The sequence below is a fragment of the Orbilia oligospora genome (assembly GCF_000225545.1).
Source record: "Orbilia oligospora ATCC 24927 unplaced genomic scaffold scaffold00097, whole genome shotgun sequence".
Lineage (NCBI taxonomy): Eukaryota > Fungi > Ascomycota > Orbiliomycetes > Orbiliales > Orbiliaceae > Orbilia > Orbilia oligospora.
Genome location: NW_011645654.1, coordinates 1,182,501 through 1,202,101, shown reverse-complemented (window position 1 = coordinate 1,202,101; position 19,601 = coordinate 1,182,501). Strand labels below are relative to the sequence as shown.

General features: G+C 45.1%; 5 protein-coding genes across 5 annotated transcripts; 2 read left to right on the top strand and 3 right to left on the bottom strand.

Moving 5' to 3' along the window:
* Window positions 1-2,666: 2,666 nt before the first annotated feature.
* On the top strand, window positions 2,667-7,500 carry AOL_s00097g355 (uncharacterized protein; the record flags this gene model as incomplete). Its single annotated transcript, XM_011126188.1, has 7 exons — window positions 2,667-2,939; window positions 3,000-3,212; window positions 3,330-3,957; window positions 4,623-4,972; window positions 5,052-5,730; window positions 5,798-6,108; window positions 6,163-7,500. The coding sequence occupies 7 exons, from the start codon at window positions 2,667-2,669 to the stop codon at window positions 7,498-7,500; spliced, it is 3,792 nt and encodes a 1,263-aa protein (XP_011124490.1).
* A 2,189-nt stretch (window positions 7,501-9,689) lies between these two features.
* On the top strand, window positions 9,690-11,800 carry AOL_s00097g354 (uncharacterized protein; the record flags this gene model as incomplete). Its single annotated transcript, XM_011126187.1, has 4 exons — window positions 9,690-9,697; window positions 9,789-9,933; window positions 10,026-11,651; window positions 11,726-11,800. 4 exons carry the CDS (start codon window positions 9,690-9,692, stop codon window positions 11,798-11,800), a joined length of 1,854 nt encoding a protein of 617 aa, XP_011124489.1.
* Window positions 11,801-12,109: 309 nt separating this feature from the next.
* Window positions 12,110-13,186, bottom strand: AOL_s00097g353 (uncharacterized protein; the record flags this gene model as incomplete). Its single annotated transcript, XM_011126186.1, has 2 exons — window positions 12,110-13,043; window positions 13,116-13,186. The coding sequence occupies 2 exons, from the start codon at window positions 13,184-13,186 to the stop codon at window positions 12,110-12,112; spliced, it is 1,005 nt and encodes a 334-aa protein (XP_011124488.1).
* Window positions 13,187-14,551: 1,365 nt separating this feature from the next.
* On the bottom strand, window positions 14,552-16,003 carry AOL_s00097g352 (uncharacterized protein; the record flags this gene model as incomplete). Its single annotated transcript, XM_011126185.1, has 1 exon — window positions 14,552-16,003. One exon carries the CDS (start codon window positions 16,001-16,003, stop codon window positions 14,552-14,554), a length of 1,452 nt encoding a protein of 483 aa, XP_011124487.1.
* Window positions 16,004-16,778: 775 nt separating this feature from the next.
* AOL_s00097g351 (uncharacterized protein) lies at window positions 16,779-18,389 on the bottom strand (the record flags this gene model as incomplete). Its single annotated transcript, XM_011126184.1, has 1 exon — window positions 16,779-18,389. One exon carries the CDS (start codon window positions 18,387-18,389, stop codon window positions 16,779-16,781), a length of 1,611 nt encoding a protein of 536 aa, XP_011124486.1.
* Between the last annotated feature and the right edge of the window lie 1,212 nt (window positions 18,390-19,601).

The window sequence follows — 19,601 nt, the reverse complement described above, 5'->3', positions numbered from 1 at the left end:
AAGTCCCATCTCTGCATCAAACTTTTCTTTCCAAAAGGATTCACAGCCTCGATTCTTAAAGTTCCAAGTCTCCGGATTTCGGATTTCGGCATCGATTTTCTTAGCCATCTTCATTCGATATCCTAAAACCTGCCACATGCTTAGTTATAGATCCCGCCGATACTCATGTCCCATTGCAGAAATCCAAGCTGCCGATGCTTCTAAATGTGAGCCGCAGGTGCTGTACCAAGTGCCTTGCACTTTTCTTCATGTTCAGCTTTGCCACAACACTACAACTCCCACTCCTTTTTGACTTTCGCATGGTGCGCAAAACGTCAATCCCGCAATTCATATCCTTTCTAGGAAGCTTATCCAGGTGCCTTCTATACGAGCTCCACGGGCTCTTACTGACAGGGACTTTCGCCTTGTGGGCGGAGAAACGGAGTTCCGGGTACCATCCATACATAAAGTGGGCCATGGGTACACGTATACGCTATACGGGGCTGCATTTAAATGTCTTGGCTGTTTTTGGAGAACGGAGACCGGTGAACTAGGCCGTCAATAGAATTTGTCAAATAGGGTTCAGCCTTCTGGTCTCGTAAACCCACCCTTAGATGCTCACTATTAGGAGGTATGCATTCATTGTAGCTGCTAGAATATATGCGACTTCTACATATGCATGTTTCCGGAGTTCGGGTCGGTACGTTACCGAATGTTGATACCCGGATATTTAAAGCTTGTAGGAAGTACGGGGTATTTATACGCCACGGTACCCTTTTTCGTGGATGATAGAAGCTGTTTGTATTGTTGTGTTTTTTTTTTAACTTGTTAATTCTTTGGGGTTGGTAAAATATTCTGGTGGATAGTTGCGCAGGTGGCATAGCATAAGAGTACTCGACTTGATCAAAGGATAATCGTAATATCCTGGCTGGCCGGCGACGGACGGGTGCACCGTTTAAAATTTATTCCACTAGATTTGAGAGTTACTGAGTACTATCGTGTAGCAGGGTTCGTCTGGCTGAGAGGTCTTCCAGGATCCATGCAATGGGTTTATATGTCGGAGATGCCTAGTATATATCAAATGCGTACACACACAGGCTGACGATCATATATTCTCGATCATATCCATCCTGATATATGTTGACTTCCCGACATATTAGACGAGCAAGCCTAGATATAATAACGAAATAGTCTATGTCCGTCTATGGTAGAAAACTCGAAAATTTAGCTTTTATTCCTAGTTTTGACATACGTTACACAAATATGGGGGATAGGTATCACGCCGATATTCGGGGGAAATTTTCGTGTAACCTCAATTTTATCAAGGACAAGATCGTCAAAATAGAGCCAGAAAATATAAAATCGTCCCCGAAGCGCATACAATTAAAGGGTCCGGTATCATGATGCATTGTAGCTTTTTGTGAGGAAGTTGTGTACCGAAGTTCGTCCTGCTCGATTGAGGGATCTATGCTGTCCCGTTGCAATTGGGAACACTTTTTTTTTCGAAGTCTGGTTTGAGACAAATGCAATAGGTATAAAACCTAAACCTAGGTATCCTTCTTAGCATATACAATCTGTCTGTATAATTAGGTCGTAGTCTTCAAACCTTCATCGTGAAAGCATGGCTTACTGGCGGTGTTTCTCTATACACTGATAGGATGACTGAAGCTGAAATAGTGTTGTTCGTAGTTGCTGTGCCGACGTTTAGGGAAGACGGGGCCAATACCGTCACGTACGGCTAGTATAATCTGACTAAAATTTTCTGAGAATGAAGTTTGAAGGGTTAAGCAGATGTCACTATATGCTCTGTCGATACCTCGAGGTCGAGGGTAGCTAGCTTACTAGGCTTTGATCGGAAGTAGCTCTTTCCACAATAGGTTAGCTGATATACATAAATATCCTAGATAGGCAATATACAAGCATTATAACACAAAAACAACTCTTCGAAGCTTATACATCGGAAAGTAACTAGCTATAGCTAGCTGGCGGCTGTCCTTGAGTTTATTAGACCGTCCGTGTAACTATTTGACTTAAAGTGGATTGGCTATTAGTACAGGAATAAGCTATAGTACAGTATTGCGGCGTCTGACCTGTGATAGAACGGCAATAGGGACGGGCACTTACCAGTAATTAATATGAGTTGGGATACCTCTGCAATTGCAACGAGCATCCGGGATAAGATGAGAACGATGGTAGAGCAATTGGAAAAGATGTAATTCCTTGGTTTGAAGGTTAGAGGTTATAAGTCAGTTGATGAACATTCTAGAAATGTAGGTACCTAAAAGGGAAGGGGAGTGCAATGAGGGTTCGTTGACCAGCAAGTTTCCCTCACTCCGCTCAGCACTCCCCGTCTTCCAAGTATAAATACCTGCCCATTGGCTCTGAACCATCTCCTCTCTTCCTCCCTCCCTCCTTTTTTTTCATCGCACCTTGGTTTCCGAAACCATCCTTCTGTGATTCATCACCAACTTCCCTCTCCATCATTAACGCGTCTTAGCTTCCGTAACTTTGCTCTCCATCGTTCACACTCAATTCTCTCTCCATCACTTCCTTCTTGACACCTCGTTCCTCTCTTTCCTACTCCCCTCTTGATTACTTTCCTCCTGTCATCACTCTCACCTCCCCATCACTTCGAACTCTTCCCATCCCTATTTCATTGAACCCCCAGCTAGCCCCCTATCATCACAATGCTCAATCTAATCCTTGAGCACATCATCGTTCCCTTCGCGGTCGATATCGTCCTGGCGGCGGCGTGCCTATGTACGGCATTAGCCAATGCCCACAACGACTCCCAGATGAGGCTTCCTGGGATGTCGTCCGTTGCTTCACCATCGCCATCGGGTGAAGACGTCGCCTTCGCCTTCTACGAGGGCGAGGGTCGTATAACGATGGTGCCGACGGTTGGCTGGTTTGCAGCTGCAAACCAGCTCAACCCGAGGGCACCGGAGTTCCGCCCTCGCGTAAGTTCCGAACTCTTTTCCCTTCCTATTGGGAGCTGCAACTAGCTAACTTTGAAAAAGTCGGTAGAGCAAACCGAGGAGGAGGAGGAGGAGGAGGAGGAGGAGCCGGAGTTCGGGCCCTGGGCGACCGAGGCCGATAGGGATGTGTCATCAGACGGGATGTCTGATGACATCAATTCCTATGCGGAGGTTGACAGGTCGAGGGTCGAGGGGCAGAGGGATTCTGCCACTGCGGCCGCCATTCAGAACGGGATTCAAACCGTTCTGAATCGGGTGAGTTTTTGTTCCCAATTCCCAAGCTAACCTCCCATATATTGTCATTGTCTTGATGATAACCTTTCTGTTGGCGTTCCAAGTTGATCTAATAACTAACCTTCTTTATCATCCTAGCGTGCCGCAAGGGGGACCAGCGGGCCGGCTCCGGTTCCTCCAACCACGTCGACGGGGCGACGACTCCCCGAGTTCAAGATTCGGGGGAGGGATCTTCGATCCCTTCCTACCCACCTGGACCCTAGGTTCAGGAATGTCAAGTCGTACAGCAGCACTTGGCAACCACGCGGCCGGGCCCCATCGGACGTTTCACCGTCCGAATTTTACAAGCCAGAACCCGAGGGGCCCATTGACGCCTGGGTTGGCGATCAACTCCATAAAGAGCCAATGGAGTTTTACGTTGACCCCGACTGTAGGGGTTCCACACCAGGAACCTTTGCAGACGGGGTCATGGGGTCTTGTAGTACGATCAGACCCTCCCAGTCGGTGCAGGGAGACGAGGATGAGCCCGAGGAGCATACTGCCTCGGGCCATCTTCCGATCCCTACACCGGATCGAACCAACCAGGCGGCCCAGGTGGGCCAAGGTCCCCTGGTTCCAGAACCAGTCACTCCTGCTCGACTCACTTATACAGAGTCTCCACATATCAATGAACCAGGGCAGATGCCTGTAGTTCCTGTTCCTTTGGGGGAGTATATAGAGTTGAAGGAGATTGCTGAAAAGGCTAAGAAAGACGCTGCCACGTTTGGTAAGTTAACTATTTTCTCTGATCTGCTTTATTTCAACGTACATCACCCCATTTCGTCTCTAGCCCTTGAGACATCCCTCATCTTCAAGGACGGCTGTATCTGTATCAACAGCTGTGGGAAGCTCTAAATTCCGCATCACGGCCGTCCCTGCTGATAGGGCTTGGAAACCATCTCAGCGTCCCACCTTTATCCCTCGCGATCCCACAATCTGTCTATTTATTTAACCTAAACCTTGTCTCCCCTTCTTTCAACTCTGCAACTTTTTCTTTCTCTCCTAGTTTGCAGTTCCTTATTCCCCTATACTCCCTGTTCTTCATTCATACCGTCTACATTCTCCACGCTCTTTCATACCCTCAATCCCCACCCTCCTAAAATGGCTAGGCCATATGTTCGTACTCCATATCCTCGAGATGTGGAGTCTTCTTCTGAAAGCTCTCAAACTTCAAGAGTTCATACCCCTCCTCCCTCGCAGAGTGAGTATATTTGTCGCGTCTTAAGGCCTTGAGGATACTTCCTCGAAGTTTGACGCGAGATTTACGCACTACTCCCTCATTATATGCCCCGAGCCCAAACTTCATATGCAATCATAGCTTCTTAGTCCTTTATTCTCTTTTCACGGAGAGGGGGGGAAATATGAAACACAAGCTAACAAAGTTTACCACAGAGGCACGTCTTGAAGCAGAATTTAAACGCCTTCGCGAAGAGATGGCCCAATCCTTCGAGGGTCCATTTTCTCACTACGGTCAGCTCAGCGACCAGGAGCCTGAGCAAAGACGTCGTTCGATTCAGAGGCGTACTAGTCTACCCATCATACTATCTCCAAGTTTGGGCCCCCAGATTCCTTGCAACTTGCTTGGAAAGTCGATTCTTCGACGTGATGAAAAAATTCCAGCAATCGATACTAAGCAACCACCAAGCGAGTTGGAAAAGAAGGTTGGGCTGCTTCAACGTGTTCTTGAAGAGGATGCTGCTACGGCTGGAGCTTTGAGAGATGTTGACATTAGAGATTTGGCTGTGAGTAACGTTACACAGTACCGACCCTTTCCAACACTCCTCAACACGGCTAACAATCAATATTTTTTTTAAAATTTAGCACGGAGCTGAAACAGGTGACTGGAGTCAGCTGTTAAACTACCAAGGAGGAGCCCTCTTCTCGACTATGCTTCAAGTCGTAGCGAATGAGCGACAAGATGCCATCGAATTGGCTAAAAAAGTCGGCCGTGCCGCCGTCAAAGTTGTCAAACATGATAAACAACCTGACGAGAAAGTTAGGGCAGAAAAAGAATTGTTCAAATCCATCTTCGATAACAAGTTCAACGACTTTTGGAACGAGATTCGCCCAAACCTCTCCTTCGATAAGGATCCTCTCTCTCTGTCCGGTCGTCGTCAATACCCTCCGTTCTACCCGGCTACTGGACAAATGCCTCCTCAGCCTCCTCACAACTACGCCAAACCAGAATTTTCGGAGATCCGCGATGAACTAGAAATGATACTGCGTAAGATGCGTCGTTTCTGTAAACAATTCTTCTCTGGACTTGGTGCTGAGGAGCTTTCTCCTGAGATATACGACTGTTTCCTTGCTATGTGTGGTGGATCTCGCGAAGTTTTGAAGACCCTTTTGGAACGCAAGGATACCAAGTACATTCTGGTCTTGGGATTTATCAAGCGAGTTTTGTTCAGTATTTGTCTCGGTCCCGGTTGGATCTGGCAGGGCTATGACGACAATCTTTCTGGACTCTTCTCACTCGAACACAATCTTTTTAGCGACGAAGGTAAGTCGTTTTGGTTTCTAGTCTAGAGATGTATATGAGCTGACATATGAAATTCACTGTGATAAAGGTTATAAGTATCAACGAACGGTCGCTCTTACCTGGCGTGCTCACCGCTTCACGCAGCTGACATACCAACCATGGTGGGATCATATGTTAGATGTTCGCGTCAAGATGGTCGCCGACGAGTTGTACAAGGTCCTTAAACCAATGCAAGGAGAAGACAGATCTAAGAGTGGCTTCCGTCAGATTGAGCTATTCATGGACCTCTTGGAGATCGTTGAGATCTTCACCAAGGTCTCCGCCAAAATGTACCAACATGAAGCCCTTTGGTCTTACTGCTTCCCTGAAAATGGAGAAGGCTTTAATGGAGCCAATATGGTTTGGGATGACACGTCTCGAAGCAGGATCGTTGCCATTCGTGGGTCGGATTAGTTCTCTGACCCTCAATTGGCTGCCGATGGAACTCCAATTTTGTTCTGTCATACCCCGATTTTGACTTATCAGACGCCCGAGCTCGGGGAACCCTATCCCAAGTCTATTCTCATTGTCAAGGCAGAATGCCTTGTTACGCAGGACTTGTCTAGCCCTACCTTTCGAGCCAAAGTGCATACTAACGCCCATGAGTTTGATATTGGATTCCGTCATGGAAGGCGCAATGCTACGATGCCAAACCTTCCATACAACCCTCGCATGAGCACCACCAACGATGAGAACGATGCAGGTCATTCGTCTGCCAACATTGACCCTCTACTTATTCACAACCGACGCATCTTCTCCGCCGAGGGACTTTTCAGCCCTGAGCCTGCTAATCCACCTACTTTGAACATTCGCCCAACGAGGAGCACTCCTCGTATGTCTTACTTTGGCCAAGGGAATGCTAGAAGCAACGAATCTCACAATACTTTGCAAAGTATCCCAGAAACTACGGTCCAGGAGCCAGAATATCATTCCCAATACCCGAACGTCCCGCTTGGTCCTCCACAGGTAGTTCCACTCAGCCCCCCACAGGCAATCCCTCTTGGTCCCCCACCGGTTATTCCACGATCTGCAAGACCACCAAGGCCCCCATATCTGCCAAGCGAGCTTCCATATCACGCGCCTGGACTCGAAGATACGGTTCTCATGCGATACGCTGCCCATCGTCTCCAGGGCCCATCGGGTCTATCAGATTCTACAGGACACCTTCAAGTCCCCAATCAGCAAACCGATCCCAGTGTCCAACGACTCACCCAAACCATGCGAAATTTTCAACTCTATGATCAGTATGAGCAAGCTGCCCGTCGAGCAACAGCTCCTAGAAACCAGTTCGGGGATCGTATTACCGTTCGTCATCGTTCGGCTCCACTCCTTTCAGCTGCACATGGTGCTTTGGGTCCGGATGTGCAAAGACAAGCTATGTTACTTCGTTACGCTATAGATCCTAATGGCCATCTTATCCGCACTCCTGTTAAGGAATCGGTCGGACTACGTGAGGCTGGTACAGGATTACATCGAACTGATGAGACTGGAGGTCAACAGCATACATCTCAGTTCGGTACTACCCAACGTGGAGCAAGCAATCCTAATTTTGCAACTTTTGCCGGAAGACGTTCATATACCGAAATGCCACAACGTCAAGCTACTCACCGTAGGGATACGAGCGACGGTCCTCAGCAAAACGTTTTTCGAAGGTCGTCCCCCCGTGATGATGAGTTCCCAGTCATCAGCTTTACATCTACTGATACAAACGAGAACGACGAAAATGACGAAACCCTTCAAAATCCACATTAAATAACAAATGTGACTGAAGGCGATTGAATTTTGAGCTTGGTGAGATTACTTGTTTGATCCCTGTTTTCCTTGAAAAGCTATAATTCGCAATCATACTAATTACATCCTTACCTAGTAAGCATGCATAGTCTAGCGTCTATGCCTTCTTTTCCATTGCAAACTACTACTTAAGTAATTGCTTTGTTTTTTTGTTCTTGTTCTAGACCGGCCCTAAAGATTTAACATATCTTAAGAATGCATGGTCAGTTCTATTCTGCATATGTGTTTACTCAATGCCTTGTCTTTTTTTGTTTTTTCGTCTGAAGCATCGATCTTTCGGAATGTTGGTTGGTTGCTTTTACTGCGGGTCTATTTGCCTAGGTTTTCACCAATCCCTGGTTTTCCCCGTCCATAAACGCGATCGAACCCAGAACTGTCGTATCTTCAGTCACATGCAAATTATCCTTTGTTTTCTGTGAACATTTGAGCTTTGTCCTCACTTTCACGTGTATCTCCGAGCCTCCCCCCACTCCCCTTCTTTCTAACATTATATCCTCGAAACTGGTTATTACTACCTACTTTACATGTATCGATCCGAAGCATGTAAGCATGTACGTACGATAACATAGTTTCAATTTATCCTCTAGCTCTGGCTCGGAATCTCTGTTTCCCCTGAAATAAGAAGCGAACTCGATAGTCCTATACATCCACTTTCGATTCGAATTCTAGAAATGCCAATTGCCTCTGTTGAATGTCCGATACTGATAAAATGATAAATATAAATCAGTGTTGTAGTTTGTGGTATTTCGGGGTCTATTGGCAGGCGTCCCTGTACTATTCGCCGTTGATCCTTCGCTAACCGCATCTAGCATCTTGGAAAATCTCGCCTGTGAAGTCAGTCTATAGGTCGACTCTAGCATATGCATTGTTTCATAGTTGCTCTCAATGGCAGCCGAAGAATGGACGCTCGTGGATAGACATGGAAACTTTCTGAAGCGTGTTCATATCATTTAGTGTATGGAATCCAGAATCTATTTCGTCATGAAGTTTAAGGTCAGAAATTCAAAACCGTGAACCGAACCAGTGCAGAGGTCTTGGGCATGATCGCTTTAGCACGTGGCAGAATGAATAATCCCAAGATCGAACAGTTAAGTGAAGCCAGACACCATACCATATGGACGATGTACAGACAGTAGACCGTGGGACGTCGATCGTTCGTAGTCGGTCGGTCGGTATTATACAGGCACAGGCAGCTATAAATGCGGGGCGAATTTCCTTTGTCGATATCATCCGAAGTACTGTATTATGCAAACCACCCTGCCCTGCCCAAAATAGTCTATAACCTTGTACGTCTAGAGCCTTTAAGCCGAAGCCATAAAACTACTTTGTACGGGAGCAGCAAGCCTTCAATCCCTCATAATGGTTCAAAGCACTATGGTGGGGCAAATGGTTGAAATTTTCTTGCGGATGTTGGGTTACAGTATGCTTGGACTTTTGGTAAGTTCGGTTATTGGCGCAAATTCAGAAACCGGTGAGGCTTCTTCTTCCGCTTCTGCGGGTTCGACGCAGACAATTCGTGCTTGCTTGCCGGAATCGCCGCCAGGCGCTAGTACTAGCCTTGCTTCAGTTACGAACAAGGGCCCGGCTAAACAAGATTATTTGACGAAGGAGGAAAATTGCATCGTCGAGAGAAAGGCTCGGAGAAGAAAATTTCACTCGGGGTTTGTACGTTTCATGTCGGAAGTGCCTGAGTCATAATTACAATTGTAACTGGACAAGCTTATATCCTTTGAAGGTCTTTTCCTTTTGATCGGTTCTGTTAAATTCGAGTTCAAAGTTCGTAGTTCAAAGTTCAAAGTTGAAAGTTCAAATCTCTTGTTGGTTGAAGTCTGTTGGTGGTTAAGTTTCTTTCCTATCCTTTCTCCATTGCTTGATTGCATTTGCCCTCATCATCATTACCATCACCATCATCTTCCTCGATCAAACTTCCAATTGTGCTCTTGTAGTTTCCCACCAAAAACTACCGAGTATAGCCTGTCAGAATACCATTTTGTTCCTGCATATTTTTAAACACCACGTTCTTTCGTCCTTTTTTTGGGTGCCGTTCATTTCCCACCTGCCGACTTTTGGTAGGTCGTTTTTGTTGCTGGAATAGTGGGACAGTATAGTGTGGGTAGCTTCGGCTCTTACAGCACCACCAAAATTGCAAAATGCCAATGTGAGTCGAACCCTCAACAATCCCATATCGAAAACCGCCGTATGCAGAATCATGTCCTGGGATATAGCTAATGGCGATTTAATCATTACAGGCTCAAGGACCCTTCTCTCAAATACAAACCGTTCAAGCCGGTCGACTTACCGGATAGACAATGGCCCAGCAAGACCATCACAAAAGCCCCGCGATGGCTGGCTACAGATCTCAGAGACGGGAACCAGTCCCTCCCCGATCCAATGGTTCGCTATATTCTTCTTTCATATTTCAATTATTGTCTAATCGTCTACTTTTCTGGACCTCTGTATGCTAACTAATTCTGTTCTGCTGTTAGAATGGTGAGCAAAAATGGCGATACTTCGAGCACTTGATCGCAGTAGGCTATAAAGAAATCGAAGTCTCCTTCCCGTCGGCTTCCCAAGTTGACTTTGACTTCACACGGAAAATCATCGAAACTCCCGGTGCTGTCCCCGATGATGTTGCTATCCAGGTTCTCTCACCCTGTCGTGAGGACTTGATCAAACGGACGGTTGAGTCCCTCTACGGCGCCAAAAATGCCATTCTCCATCTATACCTCGCCACAAGCCAGTGTTTTCGTCGCATTATCTTTGGAATGTCAGAAGAGGAAACTCTCGCTCTCGCTCTCAAGTGCACACAGTATGCACGCTCGATCACCAAAGACTCGCCGGACCCGAAAGTTAGAGAGACACGATGGCAGTTCGAATTCAGCCCTGAAACCTTCTCAGACACCTCGCCAGAGTATGTTGTCAAGTTCTGCGATGCTATTAAGGCGGTTTGGGAGCCATCCGTTGAGAATCCTATCATCTTCAATCTTCCGGCTACAGTCGAAATGTCTACGCCTAATGTCTACGCCGATCAAATTGAATATTTCTGCCGCAACATTACAGAGAGAGAAAAGATCTGTGTTTCTCTCCACCCTCATAACGACAGAGGCTGTGCTGTCGCTGCCTCTGAATTGGCCCAAATGGCTGGTGCACAGAGAGTCGAAGGTTGTCTCTTCGGTAACGGAGAGAGAACCGGCAACGTCGACCTTGTCACTTTGGCTTTGAACCTCTACACTCAGGGTGTCTGTCCCAATGTTGATTTCTCAGACATCAGCAAGACTATCGAGATCGTTGAAGATTGCAACAAGATCCCGGTTCACCCCCGCCAACCTTATGGTGGTCAACTTGTTGTGTGTGCTTTTTCCGGGAGCCACCAAGATGCCATCAAAAAGGGTTTCAAGCTCCGAGACGAAGGCAATGCTAGCTATAATGATCCATGGGTCATTCCCTATCTCCCTCTCGACCCACAAGACATCGGCCGAACCTACGAAGCCGTCATTCGTGTCAACAGCCAAAGTGGGAAAGGTGGTGCCGCCTGGGTTATACTGCAGCATATGCGCCTCGACCTTCCCAGAGGTCTACAAATTGCCTTTTCAAAGGTTGTTCAAAAGCACACAGAGTCTGTCAATAGAGAACTACAGCCCACAGAAATCGTCAAGTTGTTTGAGGATACTTATTATCTCAAAAATAACCCAAGATTTACCCTCATCGACTACGATATCAAAACCGATAGAGCAGCTAGTCGGGGGAGGCCTCCCCAAGGTGTGGTAGCCAATGGCAATGGAAGGCCTGCCGAAGAACAGCCGAAGAGACATTTTGAGGGAATAGTTGCCTTGGACGGGATCGAAAGGCCAATCAAGGGTGTGGGAAACGGTGCCATTTCCAGTATGGCGAATGCGTTAAGGGTGCTTGGCATTGAACTTGACGTTACAGACTATAAAGAACATGCGTTGAGTGCCGGTACCCACGTCAAAGCCGTGGCTTACATCGAATGTTCACCCTCGAAGGCTGGACGGGGTGTTAAGTCGGTGAAGGAGGAGGCGGTTTGGGGTGTTGGTATCCACGAAGATGTGGTACAAGCCAGTTTGATTGCTCTTCTTAGTGCGGCGAGTGGCGTAAGTGATTCCCCTCCGTGAAATAAGTATATATACCTGGAACCTCTCGTACTAACTTAGGTGTTTCGTAACAGTTCTTGTCTAGCAGACCTGGCACACCGCTCACTAAGCATGCGCCCAACGGTGAAGTTTCGTCTCTGAAAATCTAAATTATTATGGGAGTCCATATGCTCAGTCCGAATTTTCATGCGAAAAGTTTCATGAAATGGGTATTATGTTGACAGATTGCTATCTTTTGTTTCAGATAGTTAGTTTGATTGCATGTACCGTCCTTTCACAAAAGTTATCTTGGGCATATGTACATTGAATTTCTTGTATTTATCAATTGAGCGACAAAATTATTTGCTATAGAATACAATCTCTTGTTAATCAACTATAGTTGGCATGATAGCACGCCTGCACTCGAAGATTATATTGAAATATTGGTGCTTCATTACATCGTACATACAGACAGAGGCCTACAAACCCGACTCTTCAGGTTCCTCCTCTTCGGTAATCGTCCTGCTAGGCGGCTGAATTATCCCCGAAGCTCCCGGTCTACACTCAGTATCGACTTCTGAAACCTGACTCCACGTCGTATCCACCATAATTCCCTCCAAACCCTTCCCCTCCTCTTCATCGATGACATAAAACCCTCCTTTTTCCTCCTTCCCGCCGTCCCCCTCGGTCTTCCCTTCTTCCATCACTCCACCATAAGTCCAAACACTAGCACTAACACTACCCCTCTCGTGTCCCCCAAAAGCGTCAAACCCGGGGAATATCTCACCGTCATATGTCGGAATATCGAAATTCGGACCAGCGTAACTGCCCATTCTGCTTTTGCTTGCTCCCGCAGCAGTGTTGCTATGTCGACTACTGCTAAAGCTCATGTTTCGACTACTACTTACGCTGAAATTCCTGCTGATGATACTATGTCTACTCGCAATACTCGGGTTTCTACTACTATTCCTCCTACTACCAGCACAACTCCCGTGGCGTTCACTATTTCGATAATTACTAAATATTGAAGAATGTCTTTCCCCTCCTGTGAAACTCGTGGTACTGCCACCAATACTACCCGGAAAGCTAGATCTTCCGTTTTCAATACTGTAGCTATTTCCACTGCCGTGAGAAGTACTTTTCCCCATTCTACATTCTGTACGTGCCGATGAGTTAGAGCCCCGTTGTGTGGTTGGCATCATATTTGTTATCCCGGTGCTTTCTCTACCCCGGCGGATGTGGCAGTATATACTAGGTGAACAGGCAACTATCGTGGCGAATAATAGTTCGATTGATGCCCACATCGTTCGTGATAACTGGAAGTGTGCATGTTGGAGACCTTGGACCATACGCACGATACAAATCGCAAGGAGGAAGAACCCGATTGAGAAGAGGGCTATTAGCCGGATTCGTCTGCACGTAAATATAAATACCCGTTAGCTCCCTTCCCTTCTCAAAAAAAAATTCATAAAACCATATTCATACTTCTCCAAAGGCACTCTAGCCATAAATAATAACGGAAATGGCAACGCTAAAAGCATTGCGTCGGTAACCATATTTCCGACTTCATAGGTAATCAGCCATTGATTAGCCTGTACGCATGGCCCGGGATTGGGAGATAATTGCCACCATCGATGGAATGGTCTACATTCGGCGAGGACTACGACATTGGAGGCTATCCATGTCGCAACGATGATTGTTACGTATGTTATCAATATTGGTCGCTCGTAGGGGAGTTTTCGGATTATGCGCCAGAGAAAGTCGAAGATTACAAATTTGAGGGACCACAAACTTTGGTAAAAAGTGTGTTAGTTATGCCTTTCACTAGAAGATATTATTTTGATTTATGGGTTATTGGAGTTTTGTATGGGTATCAGGGGAATCAATCTTACGCTCCAACCAACATTATACGACTTGGGACGTTTAATTTACTTCCAATCTCCAAATGGTGGATTTGCGTAGGCGTTAAATCTTGTTCATGATTTTGGAACTCTCCCGCTGTTAATGCTATACGGATTAAGAACGGCCATGTTACAATTAGAATTACTCCAAAACACTAGTTTTTACGTAAATTATGCTATACGCTCTCAGGAAGTATTTATAAACTTACCAAAACTGGTCCCCCATATCATGATATAACTACTGAACACCATCCTCGCAATTATATGCGCCAAAGCAATCACACTCCATGTATCCCCCGCATTCCAGCTTTCTTTATGCCATAGCCGTAAACCGAGCCTCAGGAATAGAATTAAGATGCTCAGGATTGTACAAATGAATAAAGAGGTTCGGTTAAATGTCTTTTTCATCTGGAGCCGGCCCGCGCTGGATGTCAGGCGGCCGAGGGTTGGAATCTGTTTTGGGGGGGAGACACGGTGTTTGAGCGCGATGATCTACAGTATGGGATACTGGATTTGAGGAAGCGGGGGGTAAAAGAGGTGGTTAGAGGATATGTGGAGGTAACGTGGTGTTTTTGCGAAGTTAGAGGTGTTATTGGTTGGGAATTTCTCTTTGAAGCAGAGGATGTGGTGATTCTGGGGCATTTTCTTTGTTGTAGTCAATTGTAGATAATGAGACCTTTTTTATTTAGAATCATGGGGTATACATAAGGAGGCTACGGAGTGCGGTTTGGACTTTTAGGTCATGAATACATGATCTCGAGATCTATTAGGTTGGTGATGCAATCATTTCTACATTAAAGTTATCGCCAAACGCTCCATGCGCGCATGCAAGCGGAAAACATTTTAATGATATGCGAGGTCAACTTCCACATAAGTACTCTAGGTTCTGATTAAAGTGTCCTTTGGATGCCACGTTGCTTTCTAGATTTGTTACTAATATTTCTATTTATGATTAAATACGGTGGTCGATTAATAATATATTATATCTCTATATACTTAAAACAGGTCTATATATAAAATCTAGTCAAATTTGGATACCCTTCGTTGCATATAAGTTGGTCCGGTATATTTTGAAAAAGAGTCAATACGGCCCAATGATTCTCGATCTAGTTTTAACGAGTCATTTTCGTAATCGGCATCGCCCATAGCAGCTGCTCGACTAAAATCCCTCGTGTTCCCCATAAGATTCATTGGTGTTTGTTCGAACTCTTCTTCTTGGAGAGTTTGCACCGTATCTGCGCTTTTAATCATATACCATTTCGACGGCGTACCGTAAAATTCTGAAGAATACATATTCCTTCTGGCAGATGGTTCATTTCTCCTGCTTGTCTTGCCCGCTATTGTTGGATTGTTACCTTCATTTTGTAGTTGCGAATGTGTAATTCCGGTATAGATGTCATCGGGGATTATATCTTCGTTACTATCTTCGTTTTGATTCTTTATTTCCTCTGGGGATACCTGTGGTGTGCGAGGAAGATAGGGCATAATTCGTTTCATAGTGGACATCTGGGGAATCGACGTTCGTCCTTCTAGCTTTGGTTCGTCCCATTCTGTTGTATCATCAGGGTCTACATTACCCTCACCCACCGTCGCAATCTTAAGCAAGGGTGAAAGGCCTTTTATAGCCGGTCCCGGAAAATATGGACTCCCCGCGTCCGAAATTCTTGATCGTGAGAATATTTCCACCGGCGAGGGCATAATCTTGAAGTTTTCGATTGAATACCCGTCAGCAGTATGTTTCCTCCATTCCTTTCGTGATTTTGAGCGTAGTTGTTTTGCTTCGTCACGATCAACGTCTGCGGTTCTACTCCTCATAAAATCTGTAACAGGTTGATGGCGGAAATGGCCTAGGTAGTTCCCTTTCTTGAGGGTAGATTTTCGAAGACCCTTGTCAAGGTACCAGTCGTACGGCACTGGAGAGGGATTGTTGATGTTTGGGATATCTGTTACTTCCACGACGCTTTTCAGGGTATCCCATGTTCCATCCGTTAATTGGTATACCACATCTCCTTCATTCAGACTATTCCCATCTCTTAGAGCGTTACCGAGGAGATTTACCCATTCCAAAGTACCGTCTTTGATCTCTCTATAGTGATTAAAGTCCCTAAACAGTGCCGGTAATTCGTCAAGATTAAACCGTTGATCAACAGCGTCTTCGAAAGGTTGATAGTAGAATACTACAAATTGAAGAGCCTCGATGCTACATTTTTTGCCTAGAAAAAATCCGATTGCTTCTGGTGTCTTTTTGACTTGGATGTCTGTACGGCTTGTGCGTACCTTTATTGAGGTTACGGGGTCCGCTGTACTTGTTTTAACGTGGTAGCAGGAACGGCCTTGGGGCCAAGCCTCTTGGAAAGTGAAGGTATTTTGTAAAGATTGGGATTGAGTTTGAAATCCGATTTCAACGGCAGATGTGAGGATAGGACAGATTATGAGATGGAGTATCCAAGAGTGAGGATATTTTACCCTCATTGTGTATTTTATTAGTTCTAGGAACTCAAAGGGTATCTCAACTATAGCTAATTATTAATTAGCCCCAGCTTCGTCGGTGCATCTCGAGGTCTCGATTGATCATTGGTTGAACCTATGAATGATTGGCCCAGATATGTAAATCCTCGCGTATAAATGCCGCACCGAATTCCAATGTATAACCACTAGACCAGGACATGGATCTGTTAACATGCAGAAAAACTTGTGTAATTAGCTCATTAATGCTCTCAAAGCAATGGGATATAGATATCGATATCGTCTTCAACAAATCAATTATCCAAATCTTGGTGGTATACAGCGTTAACGTTCTAGACTAGTGTGCGATAATGCGTCTCTATTGAGATGAGATAGGATAGCTCTTGATTATTTAGACCTATAGAACCGGGTGCTAATTTAATAAAGCACATCTCTATGCTGGAAAACCTTCGACCTTGGAAAAAAAAGGGAGATAGATGGTTACTTATTCGATGATTCATATGAGTTCATTTAGACCATGGATATACATGCTGACTACATAGATCAAGATGACTGCGCGATATCAATATTATCATAAAATCTTTACTCTGTACGTACATATAGCTTGAATTCATATCTTGTAACCCTCAGTCTGTCATCGATGTATCCATTAGTTCAACTCGAGCATGTTTAAATAAATTCGTCTAATAGCTAATAAGCTAGCCTTACTCTTTTAAGTATAACCTCACATAGCGACACAGGTAGGCGGCCGGCCAGGCGAGTAAAATCTACTCATCAAAATTTATATATCTTCTTCTTGTAGCTTATTCTGTTTCCATCCGTTGAAGATGTCATCGATCGTTTGGTTCGTAGATGGGAGATTTAATTGCTCCAGTTCATCCGTTGACGATTTTGGTTCCCGATAATTGCCTAGGGCTCGATAGAGCCTCAACCCCGAGCCAACTTCATCGAGATGGGATGGTACAACCCTACGCAGTCCAGAGAATTCCGGCTTTTCCTCTCCTCTTTTTGGTCGCCGCTGGGTTTTTGGTCCCTTTGGGCTCATCTCTGTGAACGCTTCAGATAGCTCGTCTTCATCGTTGGTGTCTTCATCGTTTCCCTGATTAGCGTTATTGTCTTCATTATTTCGATTTGTGGGATTGGTATTTGGCTTCTTAGGCCCGTTATTAGTTGGTTTAGAATTCGGGTTGCTCTTGCTGCCTTCAGCCTTTGGCTTCGTTTCTGTGGTTGTCGTATCCTTCTTGTTGTTGGAAGGTTTTTTCCCATTATTCTTCCCTCCTTTCCCCTCCTCGATATCTTCATCGGTTTCGTCCTCCCCCGATTCCTCCCATTCACCGTCATCGTCCTTTTTTGGCTTCCGTTTGGCTGCAGGTTTTTTCTTTGGGACCGGAACGATAGTATTTGTAGAAGTGACGACTTCGTGTTCTTGCTTACCCCCTTGGGGCTTGTTCTCCTTAGAGCCCCCGTTATTCTTCTTTGCTGGACCTTCAACTTCTTTTTTGCCTTTTGGACCTGATTCCTCACCACTACCCTCAGTTTCTGTACCTTGATACTCGCTTCCACTTTCGTTCTTTTTCCCGTTGTTTGCTTTCTTATTCTCCTTCTTCTTTTTTCCATATCCTCCTCCGGTTTTCGGTTCCTCAGAACCATCTGAGGAGTCGCTATCGTCACTCTGGTTTCCATTATTTTCGTCTGTAGGCTTGTATGTCTTCCCAGTAGGATCATATCGTTCCGGATAGCATCCAGGTAAATCATAAATTAGTCGATGGAATTTATCACCTTTATCAACCAATTTAAGGAACCTTACCGCGATGGCCGCATTGAATCTGTGTTCAAAAGGTTCATTGAACAGCTCTAATTGAGGTCGGGGGGCGAAAGTCCACTTATTGTTAACTTTATCTTCAATCAAGTCGTCTGAGTGTTCAATACACCTTGTTTCCGCGAACGGCCAGAACTTTTCGTCTGCTGGCCTTTCCAATCTCATGTTCCCACAGCTGGGGTATATGACATGGTATCGCGTCAATTTTGTGTGAAATCCAGCTTTGACTGTCCCACCATCATGCCAATCTACGGTGTGTTTCTGCATGTTCATCATCAACTTAGCCAAACGTTCATAGGATTGTTGTTGGATCTTGTCGGAGAGTTTGGGGTCTTTGGCGAGCAATGGGGTTTTGTAAAGATTGCACATTCTTTCGTATATTTGTAGCGAGATAGGTTGTGCAGGGCCTCCGAAGAGCATAGTTATGCGGGCTGGGTTTTGGGCGGCATCCCTTCCTTCTTGATAACATATGTTCTTTGGATCTGGGTTGAGATGCTCAGGACAGAACCGAAGAGGAACGAGAGCGGGGCAACCGCATCCTGGGAAATTGAAAAGAGTGTATTCGCAGACCATCGTGACAGATTGACTTTAGTGTGGATGTTTATCGTTAAGTTTGGTGAGAAATAGGCCTCAAGCCTACGTTTCCGCTTTTTTATCCACCCCAAGCTGCAATGTATACATGTATGGTATGTTTGAAGTTTTGGGGATCAGATTAATTGAAGACTGAAAACTTGGTATGAAAAGAATACCAAAATATAGACAGTGATCGATTGTGGAGTGGAGATTGAGAATAACGATTGTGACACTATGTTAATAAAATCGATGAGAATTATATAGAGAGCGACCCTAAAGCTTGAGAAGTCAGATATAATATTGACAGGAATAGTATTCAGAGTTCTATTGTAAAACCCTGGTTTCTAGTCATACATGAACCGGAAGGAAGAAAACAGCCCGGCATTCAAATCGAAAGTTTCCATTGAACTTGTATATTGATAATATAGAAACTAAATGACGCGGTCGCGTTTCTTTCACGAGAAATAAAAATATCAACTTATGTATTTACTTTTAGCCAGGCCTGCAGGGTACCCCCCAATGTATATCGCATGAGTCGATACCAACATGGTGGACAGGTTATTTCTTTGTTCTTTGGAAACAACTAATCATGTCCAAAATAACACGCGAATATTTGTTGTTTTGGGATCTGGGATTCAAACATCATGTCAACTCGAAACAGTACTCGTGTAGGTCAGTAAAATCTTTGAGGATCCTGCGTGTGATAGTGTATGGCGATCCTCGGGCAAATACTTGAGTATGTTCGGTGATACTATGAAGTGACGATATAAGGATAAGTTTCTTATAGTTAGTCTTGGGAGCTCTCGCTCTCGATCTCGTGCATGTGCGAACACTCGATTCTGGATGTAATCAGTGAAGTGTATCGTGCCCCAAATTAATTAAGTTGATTAGAATATCAACATCCAACATACATGTACATACAACAGAAGAGGTATAGCTAGACTTTAGTGCGTGCTAGCATCAAGGCTGTGGGACGTTGACGATATACTCACATTCAAAATCCATTGGCAAGGAATCGAAAGGATCGTCATGGTATTGGTTCGTCATCGGCCCTTCACCTTCTGGATGTAGGAATTAACTCGAAATGGCTGGAGCTAGACTGTGAATACTGATTGCAGTATTAAAGCAATCTTGAATTATTGAGTAAGCTATTGAGTACTGTAGCTATAGCCAATGTAACACGATGAATTAATGAACACGTACGAAATTGAT